Source organism: Aquila chrysaetos, chromosome 16, assembly GCF_900496995.4.
Source record: "Aquila chrysaetos chrysaetos chromosome 16, bAquChr1.4, whole genome shotgun sequence".
NCBI classification, from domain to species: Eukaryota; Metazoa; Chordata; class Aves; order Accipitriformes; family Accipitridae; genus Aquila; species Aquila chrysaetos.
In genome coordinates this window covers 9,941,948-9,959,428 of record NC_044019.1, presented here as the reverse complement: position 1 = coordinate 9,959,428, position 17,481 = coordinate 9,941,948, and the positions used below count along the sequence as shown (strand labels likewise).

At 54.0% G+C, this 17,481-nt stretch overlaps 3 protein-coding genes across 12 annotated transcripts in view; 1 reads left to right on the top strand and 2 right to left on the bottom strand.

Moving 5' to 3' along the window:
- Positions 1 to 249: 249 nt before the first annotated feature.
- IRF7 (interferon regulatory factor 7) lies at positions 250 to 4,091 on the top strand. 4 transcript variants are annotated; one of them, XM_030039991.2, is made up of 11 exons: positions 250 to 392; positions 513 to 675; positions 935 to 1,097; positions 1,186 to 1,268; positions 1,447 to 1,492; positions 1,606 to 1,728; positions 1,820 to 1,978; positions 2,139 to 2,264; positions 2,426 to 2,806; positions 2,944 to 3,062; positions 3,643 to 4,091. In XM_030039991.2, the coding sequence occupies exons 1-11, from the start codon at positions 370 to 372 to the stop codon at positions 3,787 to 3,789; spliced, it is 1,533 nt and encodes a 510-aa protein (XP_029895851.1). In that variant the 5' UTR covers positions 250 to 369; the 3' UTR covers positions 3,790 to 4,091. The 4 variants fall into 4 exon arrangements, with proteins under 4 accessions (XP_029895851.1, XP_029895852.1, XP_040985346.1 ...); XM_030039992.2 differs by lacking the exon at positions 3,643 to 4,091 and adding an exon at positions 3,558 to 3,623; XM_041129412.1 differs by lacking the exon at positions 3,643 to 4,091 and adding an exon at positions 3,175 to 3,303 and having other exon boundaries at positions 2,944 to 3,125.
- Positions 4,092 to 4,301: 210 nt separating this feature from the next.
- LOC115352197 (malignant fibrous histiocytoma-amplified sequence 1 homolog) lies at positions 4,302 to 12,713 on the bottom strand. 3 transcript variants are annotated; one of them, XM_030039990.2, is made up of 11 exons: positions 12,656 to 12,713; positions 10,781 to 11,660; positions 9,894 to 10,185; positions 9,280 to 9,466; positions 8,065 to 8,255; positions 7,474 to 7,961; positions 6,098 to 6,255; positions 5,428 to 5,587; positions 4,897 to 4,967; positions 4,684 to 4,790; positions 4,302 to 4,452 (listed from the first exon to the last, which is right to left on the bottom strand). In XM_030039990.2, the coding sequence occupies exons 1-11, from the start codon at positions 12,672 to 12,674 to the stop codon at positions 4,435 to 4,437; spliced, it is 2,571 nt and encodes an 856-aa protein (XP_029895850.2). In that variant the 5' UTR covers positions 12,675 to 12,713; the 3' UTR covers positions 4,302 to 4,434. The 3 variants fall into 3 exon arrangements, with proteins under 3 accessions (XP_029895850.2, XP_040985345.1, XP_040985344.1); XM_041129411.1 differs by having other exon boundaries at positions 4,302 to 4,790; XM_041129410.1 differs by lacking the exon at positions 12,656 to 12,713 and having other exon boundaries at positions 4,302 to 4,790; positions 10,781 to 11,786.
- Positions 12,714 to 15,882: 3,169 nt separating this feature from the next.
- PHRF1 (PHD and ring finger domains 1) overlaps positions 15,883 to 17,481 on the bottom strand; it is a 34,626-nt gene continuing 33,027 nt past the window's right edge. For all 5 annotated transcript variants that reach the window (XM_041129407.1, XM_030039987.2, XM_030039988.2 and 2 more), the window contains one exon: positions 15,883 to 16,841. In XM_041129407.1, the coding sequence (XP_040985341.1) occupies positions 16,707 to 16,841 (135 nt within the window). In that variant the 3' untranslated portion in view covers positions 15,883 to 16,706. The remainder of the gene's footprint in view (positions 16,842 to 17,481) is intronic.

The window sequence follows — 17,481 nt, the reverse complement described above, 5'->3', positions numbered from 1 at the left end:
AAGTCTAGATTAGTATTAATTAGTGTTAATTTGGGGAGGGGGTTGTGCAGGGCTCGGCGGCCAGCATCCCCCCCCGGGGGGAGGGTGCACCAGGCTGGGGCCAGAGCACACCCCCCCCCCCCCCCCCCCGCCTCCGCGGGTGCATCACCGGGGACCGGTGCGTGTGACCCCCCCACCCCCCCCCGCGGCGGGGGGCGGCCCCCGGCGACGCTTTCATTTTCGGAAGTGTCACGTGGTTTCCAGGAAAGCGGGAGCGGGTGGCGGGGGCGGATAAAAGGGCCGGGCGGGAGGCGGCCGCGCCCCGAGCCGAGGTGACCCCCCCCCGCCCCGGCACGGGCTCTGCGGGACCGGACGGCACCGGACGGCACCATGGCAGCGCTGCAGGGCGAGGGGTAAGCATCCCCCCCCCCCCCGGCCCTCCCCGGGTCGCCGACCCCGGGTGTCCCGCCGCGGGTGTCCCCCCCCGGGTGTCCCTCCCCCGCCCGCCCCCGGTGACGGCCCCGCGCCCGCAGGGAGGCCCAGAAGCTGCGGTTCGGGCCCTGGCTGGTGAGCGCCGTCAGCAGCGGGAGCTACGAGGGGCTGCGCTGGACAGACCCGGCCCGCAGCAAATTCCGCGTCCCCTGGAAGCACAACGCCAGGAAGGACATCACCAGCAGCGACCTGGAGGTCTTCAAGGTGGGGGGGGGCGGGGGCGACCGGGGAGAGCTTCGCACCTTCGGGGTGGGGGGCTGGAGGTGACGCGCTGCGGCCTCAGGGTCTTTGTCAAGGTGGGTGGGATGGGGGCGACCAGGAGCAAGCTCAAGGTGTTCCAGGTGGGTGGGATGCGGGAATTGGGGACGGGGCGGGGGGGAGAGCAGGCATCCCTGAAACCTCCACGCCCTTGGAGCCAGGGTCCCCGTGCTCACCCCCGTCCCCTCCCCCCCTAACCCCCCAGGCCTGGGCAAAGGCGAGTGGGCGGTATGAGGGGTGCCCCGAGGACCCACCCAAGTGGAAGACCAACTTCCGCTGCGCCCTGAGGAGCACCCGCATGTTCGTGTTGGTGGATGACCGCTCCACGTGTGGTGACGACCCGCACAAGGTCTTTGCCATCACCCCAGGTCAGCCTGGCCCCGGGGAGGGCTGTGTTGGGGGTAGGAGCCAGGTGGGCGATCTCAGGGCACCCCACTCACGCCGCTCTCCTTCCAGCCGCCCTCTGGCGTGGTGAGGAGGGAGATTTCGGCGGCCCTGACCCTGCGGTGGACCAGCAGCCGCTGCAGCAGCAGCCGCAGGTAACAGGGAGGGCGTGGTGGCCTGGGGGAGAACCCGCTGCTGCCGCTCAGGCATCGCACCCCCATGTCCTTGGGGTGCTCCTGAGCTGGAGCCCAGCATCCGGCTGAAACGTGGGGCAGGGGAAGGCTGGGCCCCCCCATCCACAGTAGTAAGACCCCATCTCGCTTCCCTTCAAAGCTGGAGCTTAACCCCCAAGATGTGCCCCCAGAAATCGCTCCCCCAGGTAGGTGCTGGTTCCCCAATTTTATTTTTTTTTTGGGGGGGGGAACCCCAGTAGGCTCAGCTGGGGCTGATTTTGGGGTTGCGAGACCTCCCACCTGCTGTGCCCCCTGTCAGGCAGCACTGACCCCGCACAGCCCCCGACGGTGGATGACCTGGAGGACCTGCAGTGGGTGCTGAAGCAGTGTGACATCTCCCCCCGCGACCTTGACCACCCGACCCCATGCTGGGGGACTGCAGGTGAGACCGACCCCGCTCGTGGGGCACGGGGTGGGGAGTGACCCCATGGGTGGGTGACCCTAGCCCCTTCCCACCGGTGATTTCTCTGCAGGGGATGCTCCTCACCAGGACACCCTGCTCCAGCCTCACCCAGACCCCAACCAAAACAACTGCCTCCCCCCGCCGCCATTTCAGCAATGGGTGCCCGCGGCGGAGCAGCCCCCCTTGGGCGCCTACAGCCCCGCAGACCCCATTCTGCTGGAGGAGCCAGGTGGGTGCTGTGGGGCCGGCTCCAGCCCTGTGCGTGGGACTGCCATAATGGGGCGGGAAGAGGACGGGGTGCTGCCACATGCACCCCATGCTGAAGCAACCCCTCCCACCCTGCTGCACCCCCAAATCACGATGCTGACGCTGCCCGTCTCCTGCCGCAGGGGCCATGCCACTGCCGTGCCACCCACCAGACATCACGGTCCCTGGGCTGTCCCCAGGGGAGGTGATGCTCTTCGCCCCCGCCACCAGCCCTGTGCCGCTGCCACCGCCACCGCAGGATAACACAGGTGAGGGTTATTAATTATTAATAGCTACAAATAATTATTATAATTATTAATAATAAATACTATAGTGTAATTATTAAGTCATTAATGCCCAGGGAGACATTTTGGGGATGGGGACCATTTGGGTTTGGGGGGACTCGGCTGCTGATCACTGCCTGGTACAGATGGCATCATCCCCATCCTGGACATCAGCATCTACTACCGGGGGAAGCTCTTCCACCAGGAGGAGGTGGGGGGCAGCCAGTGCCTGCTGGCGTACCAGTTGTCTGACCCAGCGGTGGTCCTGCGCCCCGGGCGCCTGGTGCACTTCCCCAGCCCCGCAGAGCTGGCTGACAGCAAGCAGCGGCGTTTCACCGAGGAGCTGCTGGGCAACGCAGGGCTGCAGCTGGAGCAACGTGCCCGCAAGCTCTTTGCCACCCGCCTGAAGAAGTGCAAGGTCTTCTGGGCGCTGTCTCAGCAGCTCGAGGGCGTCGGGGACCCCCCACGCAACCTGCTCTGCCGGGACCAGGAAACCCCCATCTTTGACTTCAATGAGTTTTGCACAGGTGGGCAGGGGCACCCCCCCATCCTGGTTTTGGAGCTTGTGAGAGCCAGCTCCAGGATGTCACAAGCATCTGAAACCTCCCAGCCCCTCTGTGTCGTCCGGGCTCACTCCAAAACTGAGCCCTGTCTCCTCGTGCAGAGCTGAGGGACTTCCGCAACGGCCAAAGGCAGCGGTCCCCTGACTTCACCATCTACCTCTGCTTTGGGCAGTCCTTCTCCAAGGCCAGGCCCAAGGAGTCCAAGCTCATCCTGGTCAAGGTACAGCGGCCAACACCCACCACTGCTGCCCAGGGAGGGGGAGACTCCTGGGGGCCAGGGGAGATGGGGGTCTGGGTGCCCAAGGAGGGGGGACTCTGGAGGTCTGTGGGAGATGGGGCTCTGGGTGCCTGAGGAGGGGGACCCTTGGGGGCTGGGGGAGATGAGGGTTCCTTGGGGTCCAGGGGTGGGGACTCTCAGGGTCCGGGGGAGATGGGGGTCTGAGTAGCTGGGGGGGGCGGACCCTCAGGGTCCGGGGGAGAGGGGGGTCTGTGTGCCTGAGGAGGTGGGCCCTCGGGCTGGGGGAGATGGGAGACTGTGTGCCCAGGGAAGGGAAGCCTTGGGGAACAAGGGAAATGGGGGGGGGGGGCTGGTGCCTGGGAAGGGGACCCTTGGGGGCTGGGCAGGATGGGGTGGGAGGCAGCTGCCCGGGGATGGGGACCCTCAGGGTCTGGGGGAGCTATAGGGTGCCCCGCACACCTCCTTCCTCTGCTCCAGGAGGACAGGGCCATGCAGGGCATTGCAACCACATCAGGCAGCTGCCCCTAACCCTGCCCATAACCCTGACGGTTTGCTGCCGCAGCTGGTGCCCAAGTTCTGCGAGTACTGGTATGACCAGGTGCTGCGGGAGGGAGCCTCCTCTCTCGACAGCGGCACCGTCAGCTTGCAGCTCTCCGACTCCTTCAGCCTCTTCGAGCTCATTGAGCAGTGCAACATGCAGATAGACTGACTCCCACCCACCCCGCTCCCCATGGACCCCCGGGACAGGCACCCGCCGGCGGGGGACCACCGGGCTTTGGAGGCCGTGCAAACCGGCATCCCCCCAGGAATGCTGTGGTGGAATGCCTATGGTGGGGACCTTTCCTCCTCCGCTCCCCGCCCCGGCAAGGACAGCTTCACCGGCTGGTCCTGGAGCTGACACGTTGCTTTTCCCCTCCGTCAGCCGCTAACGTGTGCGTTTGTGGAGTGTGGTCATTTACAGATTTATTTTCTTAAGTTTTGTAAGTTTAAATATATATGTATGGAAAGGTGCTTCCTGCTTGCTGATGTTGCCTGGACATCTGTCCCCACTATCAGTCTGAGACTTTCACCCCCCTGCAATCCCCCAACACCATGGGGGTCCACGGCCAGCCTTGTCCCAGCAAAGCCCCTGCTGGCAGCGGGCTCGTAGCAGAGCGCTTGTCAGCACCTTCTCCCCGTTAACATTTGTGTAAATGAGGTGACTTCCCACGCATGCAGGCATGCATTTATCGATGCATTTATTTCCATGCACTGAGGCTGCAAACATGACTTGCGAGCAAAGCGCGTTGAGGACGGCTTGGCTTTGGCTAACAAAAAATAATTCTTCGGCGAGCACCTCCCCGCTGGCCCAGGGTTACTCACTTGAGATGTTCTGGAAAAATAAGGCAGTAACCACAACAGGAAGCACCCAGAGCTCAGCTCCGAGGCGCAGAGGTGGAGGTATCTCAGGGAGGAGCGTGGTAACCAGAGCGCTGCCTGAAGATGGGGTGTCCCCTCCCTGGGCTGGAAGCAGCAGCACCCCCTCATTTCAGGAGCAAGAGGAGAGGATGAGCCTGGCCATCAATGTTGGACCCAGAGCAAGGGGAGGTGGCAGCCTCCTTACCTGCCGATTGACGTGGATGCTGCTGGGCCCAAAGGTGGTGGTCCCGTAGCTTGTCACGTAATAGTGAGCAGAGGGCTGCGCCGGGGGCTCCTCCAGCTGCCTGGGCACTGTGGGGATGGGGGGACACCATCAGCACCTCAGCTCCATGAACCCCTCAAGGCCTCCTCCCCCCCGAGCACTGCTGCAGTGCAAAACTAGGACCATTGGGCTCACCTTTGGGCAGGAGCAGCTCTGCGCCAAAGCGGTGCCCACACGTCCCACAGGTTTTAACGTCTTCCTTTGTCCTGCGGAGGAAAAAGCCACGACAAGAAGAAGGAGCAGCAGCTCCCCTCAGCACCTTCCATGGAAGACAATGCCAAGGCGATGGAAGAGGCTCCCTCTTTCCACCCTGACATGAGGTCCTGCTGTCAGTGGGATGGCTGCTGCCTTCCCAGGTACCTGAGCACCTTCAGCTCTTCATGAAATGGGGGACATGTGGGCACCTGTCCAGAGTGGACATTATGTGCCTGAGCCCCAGAGTCTCAACTTTTTCACCTTTTTTTCCGCACTTGAATTTCCCACACAAGTAAATGCTACCACCACATGGGACACGGGCTACTACGGTCAGGAGAAGGGTGACGTAGTGCCCAGTGAGTTTTGCAACTAACTTCACATGGCTTTTGGAAGCTGACCAGCCCCACCAGCATTGCCGTACCAACCACCCAGCTCCAGCCCTCAGCTTGGAGCGGCGCAGCACATACGTACATGGCATTTGTGCCATCCATGTCTGGCCAGATGAGCTCTGCAGGACAACCAGCCGTTCGGCAGGGTGTCTTCACGCACACGTGCAGCCCCGGCCACTCCTCAGCGAGCTTCTGGACGATGAAGACAACCGCCATGAGGAAGTCCCAGGCAAACTGGAAACCTTCCAGGCAAAAGGAGAACATCTTGCTTACTCACAGCCACCCAACTGTGGCAGCCCAGGAGATGCTGTGGTGATGGACGCATCGCTTCCAGCCTGCCGGACCACAGCCAGAATGGCTTGACCAGTTCCATTTCTCAAGTTAACCAAGGCCCACCAGCCTTCAAAGGGAATTGAAAGATATGTTGGAAGCGCTTCCCAACTCAGATGGCCCTTTTGTTTATCACTTGGAGACCCAGCCTGAGACCATACTCTGCTGGGACCTTATGGGGAAGGATGACCTGTTTGCTCCATGAGAATACTGAAAACTTGACTTTCTACTTTCATGTGACACCTTGAGAGGAATCCTGACCAGGTTGCATGGAGAAAGGGGAAATCTTTAATTGAACTGCTAGTGGACCCTGGCCAGAGTAGGACACGTGGCAGAGGCTTCTGGGATGCTCTGCCCAGAGGAGTGGAGGTGGCAGCTAAGGAGAGACGTGTGGTTGGGAGTCATGAAATAAGGATCCTCACCTGTCCTTCCTGCCGGCTTTCTGCATCGGAGCTCCAGGTAGCTGTAGGCCCTCTGGTTATTCTCTTTGATCAGCAGAGGTTTGCCATTGCATACGAGCAGGCAGGTTGCCTTGGCCACCCAGTGTGTGGAGTAGAAGGAACAAGCTTTCACCAGGAACCTGCAAGGAGATTGTCCACAGCTTTCACCACTCTCCTCCCTGCTTATCTCTGACACTGGGAGGAAGTGTGGCAGCAGGTGGACTTGAAAAATATGAACCCAATTATTTCAGTAGAAACAGAGGCAGACACCAAATGAGGACCCTGCCCTACTGAAAGCTCAAGCAGCAGGAGCAGCCTCTTAAGTCAAGAGCTGCTTCCAGAGTTGGCCATCTATCCTGATTTTGGCTGGGATAGAGTTAATTTTTTTCCTAGTAGCTGGTATAGTACTGTGTTTTGGATTTAGGATGAGAATAATGTTGATAACAGACTGATGTTTTCAGTTGGTGCTGAGCAGTGCTTGCACAGTCAAGGACTTTTCAGCATCTCACCCCACCCCACCAGTGAGCAGGCTGGGGGGGGGGGGGCCACAAGAAGTTGGGAGGGGACACAGCTGGGACGGCTGACCCAAACTGACCCAAGGGATATTGCAGACCATATGACATCGTGCTCAGGATATAAACTGGGGAAAGCTGGCCAGGAGGCTGCTGCTTGGGAACAGGCTAGGATCGGTTGGTTGGTGGTGAGCAATTGTATTTCATTTGCATCACATGTTTTTCTTTGGTTTTATTTCTCTCTCTTTTTGTTATTTTCCTTTTCATTACAACATTACTATTACTATTATTATTACAATATTTCAATTATTAAACTGTTCTTATCTCAACCCATGAGTTTTCTTACTTTTACTCTTCTGATTCTCTCCCCATCCCACCCGGGGCAGGAGTGAGTGAGCGGCTGTGTGGTGCTTAGATGCTGGCTGGGGTTAAATCACAACACCATCAGATAAAGCTCTGGACACAAATCAAGAACCCCACAAGGCCAGGAGACCTTCCAGAAACTGGAACAGTCCCAGCACCTGTAAAAACTGGCCCAACCTCAGGTGCGACTGCCTCTGACTGCCTGGATGGGCACAGACTAGCCAAAAACCACCCCAGATGAAAGGTGAAGCAGAAGGACCATGGTCCTTGCTCACATCCAGGTAACGAACATCAAAATGGTTCATCCAGGGCTCCACATGTCTGTGGCAGAGCCGAGAAGCCACCCTGGTCTCCTGAGTCATAGCCTCATGCCTCAGCTGATACAGTCTTGACAGCCAAGGGCTTGCTGTCGGTCATACTGGTGCCACGTCGAGCAAACCCTGAACTGCACAGCCTCATTGAGGGCTGGAGACCACTGCTTACCTCTGGAAGAAACCCTCAGGTATTTCGGGTGAGAAGTAGGCACGGATGTGGAGGTCCTCGGGGTGATCTCCTCCCCACACCTCAGAGACCTCTTCGGTCTGGTTCAGATAGGTTGGGAACAAGTACCAGGACTCGCCTTGGCCCCGCGTTGTCTCCCATGGCTTCCCGGGCACAAACTCACTGGCCTGTGGGTTGAGTGCTTCGGTGTGCCTCACCTCCAGGCAGAGCTCAAAGTGCTCCAGGAGGCTGAAGAGCTTCCCTCTCCTGCTGGGGGGCCTGTGTCCCATGATTTCGTCAAAGACGTCCCGCATCCCTGCTGAACAGAGCTGGTGCTTCACCAAGGCACGCACAGCCCGGTGGCACAGCATTGCCTTTGACTTGAAAGTCCACACCCAGTTGGACCTGTCTCTGATGGTAGCGTGTTCCCCAATCAGCGTGTCCACAGAGATGCTCTCGAGCTGCTGGACTAGGCGGTACCTCACAAGGAGCTGGGTGGGAAGAGAAGGAGAGAAGAGGCGGCAATGAGAGGAGCCCAGCAAAACTGCAGAGCTCGGGACCTGCAGAGAAGACAGTCCTGATCCCCATGCTCACCTTGAACATAGTTATTAGGAAGGTAGGCTGGAGAAAAACAGTGCTTTCCAGGTGCTTGATTTCCTCGTACCACATGACAAGCCCGATGCGGTGGAGGTACCGCAAGATGTCCTGGAGAAGCTCTCTGCCCAGGTTAGCCAGGTGCTCGCACTGGGAGAGTTTGCTGAGCAGGTACTGGAGGTCCATCATGCCTAGAGGGAGATGTAGGAGCTCAGCACACATCTCTTGGACACCAGTGTTCCAAGGCAGATGCTTTAGAGAGCCAACAAACACCAGCAGCACCCAATGTCACCCATGCCATCCCTGGGGAAGCAGCTGGGACCAGCACGATGCTTGGCGGCTGTGGTCCAAAATGCTTTGCCCATCCTCAGCTGTCCCACTGCCATCCTGCAGCTCCCATGGTCTTGCCTTGCCTCAGCGGTGCCAACAGCCTGCCAGGACCTCAACAGAGCAGCTGAAAAATGAGGCTAATAATACTGCGTTTTATCATGGTTTGAGAGAGCAGGTTTGTTTCCAGCCAGAAAACCTCAGATTGTCATTTAGTCATGCAGTGAGACAGGCAACAGCACCTGGCTTATCTCCACAAAAGAAAAGCATTTGCTCCTCATCCTCTAATCCTACAGTGGCCAGGGGAGCCAGAGATGACACCCTTCGTGCTGGTGGTGTTCCTACCTGCTTTAGGTACGTAAGCAAGGAGCTGGGGCTGCCTGCTAGTCCTGCTAAGTCACAGGAGACACGGAGAAGGGGCTAAGGAGGGGTAGGGGCCATTAAATAAAGTCAGTGGGATGTAGGTTTGGAAACCACACAGAAGCATTAAAACTGTGGAGCTCCTTCCTGCAAGATTTTTTAATTGCTTATATAGGGCAAAGGGGAGAAAGAACAATGTTACCGGAAAGAAAGAAACCAGACAACATGGCCAGCTCCAGGTACCTCCAGCCACAGGTTGGTAGATGCTGGCAGAGCCTCCTGGTGAAGACACACTGGGCCTTTTCCTATGCTTTTCCCTAGGTACCTGCCTTGGAGGCAGACGCTCGTAATGACAGAACTGGGTAGTAGCAATTAATGCTCCAGCAATAACACTGCAAGGTCTTCAGTGGTGACCCCCACCACCACGTGAATGGGGCCAGAAGGTGCAGCAAGCACTGGAGAGCCCATCCCAGCCGAAGGACAGCAGGTCCTCCCAGGAAGGTGCAGTGGGGGTCATGGACCACTCACCGTGGTCTGCCATCTCCTCGCCCTGTGCAATATCTACAATGGCAGCTTCCACCTGCCTGTAGATGGGCGGCAGCACTCGGACGACCTCAGGGAAGAGCTCCTCATTCTTCACATGCTCCAGAATAGTGGCCTCGAGCTTTTTGATATCGTGGTGATCTGTGCAGTTGACAGCAACTAAGTTTAAGATCTGGAAGAAAGAAAGCACACACCTGCCAAAAGCACATCCAGAGGAGTCTTTTAGCCTGCAAGGTAAAGGAGGGACCTAATGCCAAAGAGGTCACCAAGGATGGGACACACCGCTGGCTCAGCTTCAGAGGGCACTTCCTTCACACCTTTGCTTTGCAGCAGTTCCCGGAAAATCACCTGGGGATGGTAAATGCCCCCCCCCCCAAGCACTTGCTACAAGCCACAGGAGGAGATGCTCACCACTGAGCAGGGACAAGGACGCAGCAGGTCACAGCCAAGGGTTACTACATCCACCCTAGCCCTGGGTAGTGGCTGCAGTAGCAGCCTGATGCATTAGCACCAGGTCACCATCACCAGTAGCATGCCGGGCTGCCAGAGACAATAGGGTGACCACAGACAGCAAAGAACCACGATTATCTCAGGCCTACTGTTAAAGTGCAGCTCTCCATCTCCTTCAGCTTCTCCCACTGGTCCACGTAAAACTCGGGCTCCTCGCTGCCCTCCAGGTTGTCAATGAAGTGAGCGAGGTTGCTTTTTCTCTCCATCAGCATGGCTGTGATCTTGGCCATGATGTCACACCTCTTCTCCTCCACCTCCTCCTCCCGGCAGCAGTCCACGTGGGTTCCCACGGGAAGCACCACTGAGTTTGGAACTCGCATGGACAGGTTGTTGATCCAGAAACCGACGAGCTCCTTGAAAGTCTTGTCATTAGTTTGGTACCTGGGAAGGGAGAGAAAGAAAATCCCAAATTCACATCTAACCCGCCAGCTCTACACCAACTTCCACCAGCACAGGCCTGACCATGCACCTTATGCTGTCCCAGGGGCTTACTGGAGAAGAGCTCAGATGTCCTAAGCTGTCACGGGCCATATCCAAGCTCATCCGTAAGTTTCCCATCCTTAAGCTAAGCCAGTTAAAGCTATGGGGTGTAGCAGAGTCTGTCCCTGCTATGGATGAGAGCATCCCTCTGTACCACAAAGCCCAAACCTGATGCTCCCTCCATGTTCAGGGAGCACCACAAGATAGAGGAGGGCTCGTAGATGTATTTCCAAGGCAGAAAGCAAAGTCACATAAGGAGTTAATGCTCATCTAACCCCTCAAAACAGAGGACTTTGGTAAGGTGATCACAGATCTAGTGGCTTAATTAAAAGAGTGATCTGCAAAAAGGGGGAGAGGGAGAGGGGCTACTCCTGCAGTGAGAAGACCAGGCATCAAGGTCCAATGGAAATGGTGTGAACCCACGCAGGGGAAAGCTTGCCCAGCCCCTTTTTTCTTCTCGCACGCCACTTTGAATCCAAACCAGCTCAGCATTTACATGTGGAGATTGATGACAAGGATGACAAGTGCCTGTGGGGTGATGAACACATGGTGAGTCATGTAGTATTCCAGCTGGCCAGCAAAGTCCCAGAAGAGAAACGTGAAGTCCTCGATCCGGAACTTGCTGATCTCTATCCCAACCGTTCGCTCTTCCTTGGGGACCAGTTTGGTTTGCCCTTGCTTCAGGCTTTTGCAGATGGTGGACTTCCCCGCCAGCGAGGCCCCCAGGAACATGGTCTTGACCCTCTTGTCCTCCTGCCCCGAACCGTGTTGAAGCTGGTCGAAGTAATTCCGGATCTGCTGGATGCCACCAGCACACACTTCACTGGGTGGCTCCCGGAGGGGGTTCCCATTGGCCTTGAACATTTTCAGGGATTGCCCCTGGAAGAGCTCCCTGGGGAGCTGACGAAGGGCATTATTCTGCACATGGAGCTCCTGCAAGTGTGCCAGCTGCAGGACAGGCTGGGGGAAGGTCCGGAACAGGTTGTTGGAGATGTTGAGGTACTGGAGGCTGCCTTGACATGCCGTCAGGTCCTTGGGGAGGGCACCGAGACGGTTGTTGTTCAGCCTCAAGTGTTTAAGCCTGGGGAGGTGGGAGAAAACCCCCTCCGGGATGACCCGGATTTGGTTCTGATTCAGCTCAAGCTTCTCTAAACAGACCAGGCTCTGGATTTCAGTGGGAAAGTCCACAATCTCGTTCTTGGACAGTATCAGCCTCTTCAGGTTGCAAAGCTTAGAAATGCCGGTGATGCTCCTGAGCTTGTTCCTGTCGAGGTCAAGGCTCTCCAGCCCGGGGTTGCTCAGGACTGCCGGTGGCAGCACGCGCAGCCTCTGGGTAGAGAGAGTCACTTCACGCAAACCATCCTCCTGCTCCTGACCTGCACACATGGGACAGGGGAGGTGGTTAAGAGAGACTTTCACCCTTTGGGTTGCAGAACATTTTTTCTCTTGAGCTCTGCACGACTTTGGGATCATTTTGGCCAGCAAGGAAAAGCAGAGGCAAGACATAGGAGCTGGTCCTTTGTCCTCTCAAGAGAGGAACCAAAGCTGAGGCACAAGGATCTCGGCTGGGCCTGAAGACACAGGAAGAAACGGTGGCCACCAGACGTTGGCCTGTAGCCCAAGCATCACGTTAACAGCTTTGCTCTCATTAAAGCACTGCAAGAGCTCCAGCTGCAGATGCATCTACCCCGAAACTGGCAGGTTTCTAATCCCAGCAGCAGGCTGGCGGGGCAGAGCCAATGTCAGCGGGAGAGCTGCTCTCCAAGTAACTTGCCCAGTCCACCCTCAGCTCTTGACCACAGCTAGAGACATGTGTTGAGGCCAGGGCTAGTGACTTCAGACACTTCCTCTCTCACATCCTCCCCCCCCGCTCCAGATGCACGCTACAATTCCCCGCAGAGATGCTCCCAGCTCCAGGAGACCGGGGGAATAATGCAGGGACAGTAGGGCCCCCCACAGGACAGGGTGCACGAGAAGGGACTCGGTGATGGCCAAAAACATCCCCAAAAAGAGGGCATTTAGAGCAGAGAAGGTTGCAGGCAAGAAGAGTGCCAGGAGATGTGAGATGGGGATCACACGACACTAGAACAAAACATGGTCAGATTTGCTTTCCTCTCCCTTTTTTCACTTCCTCACCAGATGACACCAAGCACGGCATCCCCTTGCGCAAGGCACCCTGCTCAGGACCGACTCATCGTCAGTTCTCAGCATCACCACCTAAACCTGGGACATGCAACAAGCCCAACAGGAAAGCAAGCTTTCACCCCCTCCCAAACGCCCGGTCCCTCCCCTGGCGCCATCAGAGAGAGAAGCCAAGGGCTCCCACCACTGCTCTGAACCAGAGCAGCAAAGAGCTGGGGCGGCTACTCACAGGCTCTGGGCTGGGTCATGGCCCTGCAGCGTGGCACCAGCTGGATCCTCCCAGTCACTCGGCCTCTTTCATTTCCTCCTATTTTTTTCGCTCCCCGCCTCCCCGGGAACTCCACCCTCTCTTTCTCCATCCATCCTCAGAGCAGCTCCCAACAACCCGAGCACTGCTGGCCAGATATCAGGGCCAAGCATGTGTCCCGAAAACAGCTCTGGAGGTTACCAACAAAGGTGGTGGCAGGGCAGTGCCCGAGTCAACTTTTTACAGCAGCGTCCCTGCCTCTGCTAAAGAAGCTTTTAGCATTACGACTGTTGCAGAGGAGGGAAAGGACACTCACAAGAAGTTATGCTATCACCAAACTACCACACGTGTTGAATAAAAAAGATTTCTTCTGTTAAACAGGTGGCAGCAGCTGATCTAAGAGGGTCAAAAAGAAGGGGAAAGGGGGGGAAAGGGGGAAAAGGGGGGAAAAAGGGGGAAAAAGGGGAAGAGTGCAAGTAGCATACACAGTATACTACAAAAACATGTCAGAAGAGGCATTTTTTAGGTGTTTCTCATTGCCTCTCCCCAGGGGCAGCTTACAATTTGATGGATTTATTTTTAACAGTAGACAGAATGAAAGAACCACTATTCTTGTTCACATAACTTCAGGGAAAAGCATGTGCAGAAGGTATAGTTTTCAGCTTCATTACTCTTCCAGGGAATGGCAGGTGCAGAGGTAACTGAAATTTAACAGTCCTTACAGTACACGCATTCCTAATATATCTTGCAACAGGCTGTTATCTTCACTACTAATTCAAGGATAACACTAACCAAGAATTTAAAGCAGCGAGGCAGGCTGAGGAACAAAACAGACTGACATTGTTGTCTTGGGCAACAGTGTAGTCGCTTCTATTATTTGGTCAAGCTTTGTTTTTCACACCACCTACCCTTTTTCACTCCTGCAGGCAGGTTATTCCAGAATTGTTCCTCCGACGAGCCCAGAGGGTTGTGGTGAGTGGGGTGAAATCCAGTCGGCAGCAGGTCACAAGTGGTGTTCCCCAGGGCTCAGTGTTGGGCCCTGTTCTGTTTAATATCTTTATCAATGATTTGGATGAGGGGATCGAGTGCACCCTCAGTAAGTTTGCAGACGACACCAAGTTGGGAGGCAGGGTCGATCTGCTGGAGGGTAGGGAGGCTCTACAGAGAGATCTGGACAGGCTGGATCGATGGGCTGAGGCCTATAAGAGATTGTATGAGGTTCAACAAGGCCAAGTGCCGGGTCCTGCACTTGGGTCACAACGACCCCATGCAGCACTACAGGCTTGGGGAAGAGTGGCTGGAAAGCTGCCCGGCAGAAAAAGACCTGGGGGTGCTGGTTGACAGCCAGCTGAACATGAGCCAGCAGCGTGCCCAAGAAAGCACCTGGCCTGTATCAGAAATGGTGTGGCCAGCAGGAGCAGGGAGGTGGTTGTTCCCCTGTACTGGGCACTGGTGAGGCCGCACCTCGAGTCCTGTGTTCAGTTTTGGGCCCCTCACTGCAGGAAAGACATTGAGGTGCTGGAGTGTGTTCAGAGGAGGGCAACAGAGCTGGTGAGGGGCCTGGAGCACAAGTCTTATGAGGAGCGGCTGAGGGAACTGGGGCTGTTTAGCCTGGAGAAAAGGAGGCTGAGGGGAGACCTTATCGCTCTCTGCAACTACCTGAAAGGGGGGCTGTAGTGAGGTGGGTGCTGGTCTCTTCTGTCAGGTGGCTGGAGATGGGATGAGAGGAAATGGCCTCAGGTTGCAGCAAGGGAGACTTAGGTTAGATATTAGGAAATATTTCTTTACCGAGAGGGTTGTCAGACATTGGAATAGGCTGCCCAGGGAAGTGGTTGAGTCACCATCCCTGGAGGCGTTCAAAAAGCGAGTAGACAGGGTACTTCAGGGCATGGTTTAGTGGGCAGGGTTGATGGTTGGACTCAATGATCTTGAAGGTCTTTTCCAACCTAAATGATTCTATGATTCTGTGATACATCCAAAGGTGTCCAGTTCCCAGCCTAAGTTTATTCCCAACGAGATCACATTCTCTCATTCTTGTGACAACAGTGCCATAAAAGTTTCTGAACTTTGTCAAGAAATCTTTCAGCATTCTTTGCATTTACAACCCCACACCCATCTGGAAGGTATATATTCTAGCTACAAGTTTAGCTTTAAAACTAAAGCTTCTCTTCCAGCTATTCTTTTGCAGCCTTAGTGAGCATTTGTTCCAAAATCTTCAACTGAAGCCCAAAGTTACCAACCCCTTGTGCTCCATTCAGGTTGTGCTTTCATACAGGAAGCAAACAGAGCCAAGGAAGATCAACTCCAAAATGCTCATCCATAAACACTTCTGTAGGGTGGTGAATGATGGGCATGAAGCATCTTGCCAGTCCAGACAGTACTGGTATACGGACTTGTTTTGTTTAAATTAAAAAAAAAAAAAAAAAAGTCCCCACATCAGCTACTTGGAACCACAGCCAAAATTATAGTATGCAGACAAAAATCTTATGATCAAAATCAGAGTTCACTGAAAAGTTAGGAATGCCAGCAAGAAAACAAAGATCTTGCTATTTGTGAGTCTTCCTATGCTCAGAAGGAGAAAAAAAAAAAAAAAAAAAAAGGAGCTGCAGTTACTTGCTTTATAAAACTCATCCCAGAAAGCCTAACTATTTTCTCTTTGAAGACAGGCAGCAAGACTATCCTCGAAGAGGGCAGTTTCCAAGTGCACTCTAAGTGGTTAGGAAAGCCCTCATGCAAGACATGTTCCTGCCATCTGGTCCAACAAGCCACGTACATTCAGTTCCCACTGAAGGGAAAGCCAGTTTGTAAGTTGTAACTTACTGGTTTTCTCTTCAGCTTCCCTGTTAAATGTCTTCTCCCTAACATGGTTACATGGGGAATGATGGTTTTTGTCAGGTTCAAGGGTGCTGAATATATTTCTAAGTGACTGTATTTCAGATGATCACTTAAAAGATCAGTTGCTCTGCAGTACATGCAGAAAAGGAGCGCTTTTAAAGAAAGCAAGAAGTCAGTACCTGTGCTGGACTCCTTTGCTTCTTGATACGAAAACCAGTCCTCCTACAGAGGAGAAGGAACAATTACTTATCCAACTCCAATCCTCTTTTAGAAACACAGTATTCCTTATGCCAAGAGCCAAGTGTGCAGGTTTATATAGAACAGCCAGGGCAAGAGGTAGCTGTAAGACAAACAAATGACACCTGCTATAGGACTAAAACCATTCAAAATAACTTTATAAATTCTGTCACATATCTGCTTTGTACATTGGTTCAACCTTATCCCTCCAGCTTGTTACTGAAAATTCACAATGCTTGCTTTTTGTTTCGTTTTCTCCTGAAAGGCAGACACAAAACCAGCCATCAGTGCATTATTTACAGAAGTGCAACACAGTCTCCCACCCCGAAATTAAATTTTTCACTAACAAGATACTTCCAACAGAACGTAAATAAACACCACAGCTTGAGCAGTGTTTCTGAAGTCAGTTTATAAAGGTTAGCTCATTTCTGCAATCCCCAAATGACAGAGCAAGTAAAGCTTCGCTCACCATCGAATGGGCTAAAAATACATTTCAAGTATTAAATCAGAAGTTTCTAAAGACAATCCGTATTTCGATAAATAAACACAAGGGAAACAGTATACAGCTCTCAATATACTGCATATGAAAAGTGGTGTCTAGTTTCAAACTTTTAGCAAGACAGGTGCACAGCCCAAAAATGTGATCAAATTAACCCTGAAAACTGTAGCAATCCGGGAGTCCCAAACATTAATCTCTTCCTTGTTTCCCTCGAATTACTCTGCTGGTCTGAGGCTTTTGATTGTTATTTAGTTCTACATCTGTAGGTAATCCAAAAAACCCCCAAGTTCATTCCCATATGGAAACAATTCAAAAGAAGGTTCCGCAGATAAATCCTATTATAATCTCGCTTCTCTGCGCTTTATTTTCAACGAGATGCAACTGCAGATCTATTATTCCCTCTGGCATAGCGTTCACAGCCAGAATAAGTTCAGTCCAAGTCATGCTGGCTGCGGCTTCCTCTCAGTTTTCCACTTCACGTGTATCTTCACCATCAGATTTCTTATGTTTCCTCATATGTTTGTATTTTTCCACATATGCCTTCACCAGATTAGCTACCTTCATAGGGTTGATCTCTCCACTTTTGCTGTGGCAGATCTACAAGGGATTAGAAAAGGCATTTGGTCAATTAACAGTATTACAGCAGTTCAGGCAGGCAACGGACAAATGATAGGGAAGACCTAAGCTTCCCAGGGGAATGGATTCCTGCACAGGCACTCCAGTCTCATAGCAGGATACATAAAGCAGAAAACTCAATGAGGATAAGAGTAGTATTTTACTTTAAGCATTCCAGAAATGGCCCAGGGCTTATCTACTGAGCACTAACTGAACACAGAAACATCTCTGAACGCAGAATTATTCGTTTTTACTACAGGTTTTTCTGTCCAGCCGGTTTTACACAATACATGGTAACCAAGGAAGTGTTGATTTCCCATTCTTCTGATGATTTTGAGGAAACAATGTTCAGATTAAAAGAATCTGGCAGTTTTGAGGGCCCATTTTGAGATATGGGAGAAAGAGAATGGACTCTACAAAGAACCTTTTCAGTGTTCAGAGAAGAGTTCACAGTGACTTTAGCAGCAACTAGTGCTGCTCAGCTCTCCCACAAACCACACTTGACGTTCATATGGGTCACAGAGAAGATGTGAAATTGCAGCCATTTTCTCACTAATTTTGATTTATGACAGAATTTCTCAGTGATAGCAAGAATGCAGAGCAGGGAGAGAATACAGTTCTC

Coding starts and splice junctions, on each gene's coding strand:
- IRF7 (XM_041129412.1), top strand. CDS start 370: ATGGCAGCGCTGCAGGGCGAGGG. Junction 2,265..2,425: donor GCCACCGCAGGATAACACAG/GTGAGGGTTATT, acceptor TGCCTGGTACAG/ATGGCATCATCCCCATCCTG. Junction 3,126..3,174: donor ACTCCTGGGGGCCAGGGGAG/ATGGGGGTCTGG, acceptor GGTCTGTGGGAG/ATGGGGCTCTGGGTGCCTGA.
- LOC115352197 (XM_041129410.1), bottom strand. CDS start 11,757: ATGATCCCAAAGTCGTGCAGAGCTCAAGAGAAAAAATGTTCTGCAACC. Junction 10,186..10,780: donor CTTGTCATCAATCTCCACAT/GTAAATGCTGAG, acceptor CTCCCTTCCCAG/GTACCAAACTAATGACAAGA. Junction 4,791..4,896: donor AGAGCTGCTCCTGCCCAAAG/GTGAGCCCAATG, acceptor CCATCCCCACAG/TGCCCAGGCAGCTGGAGGAG.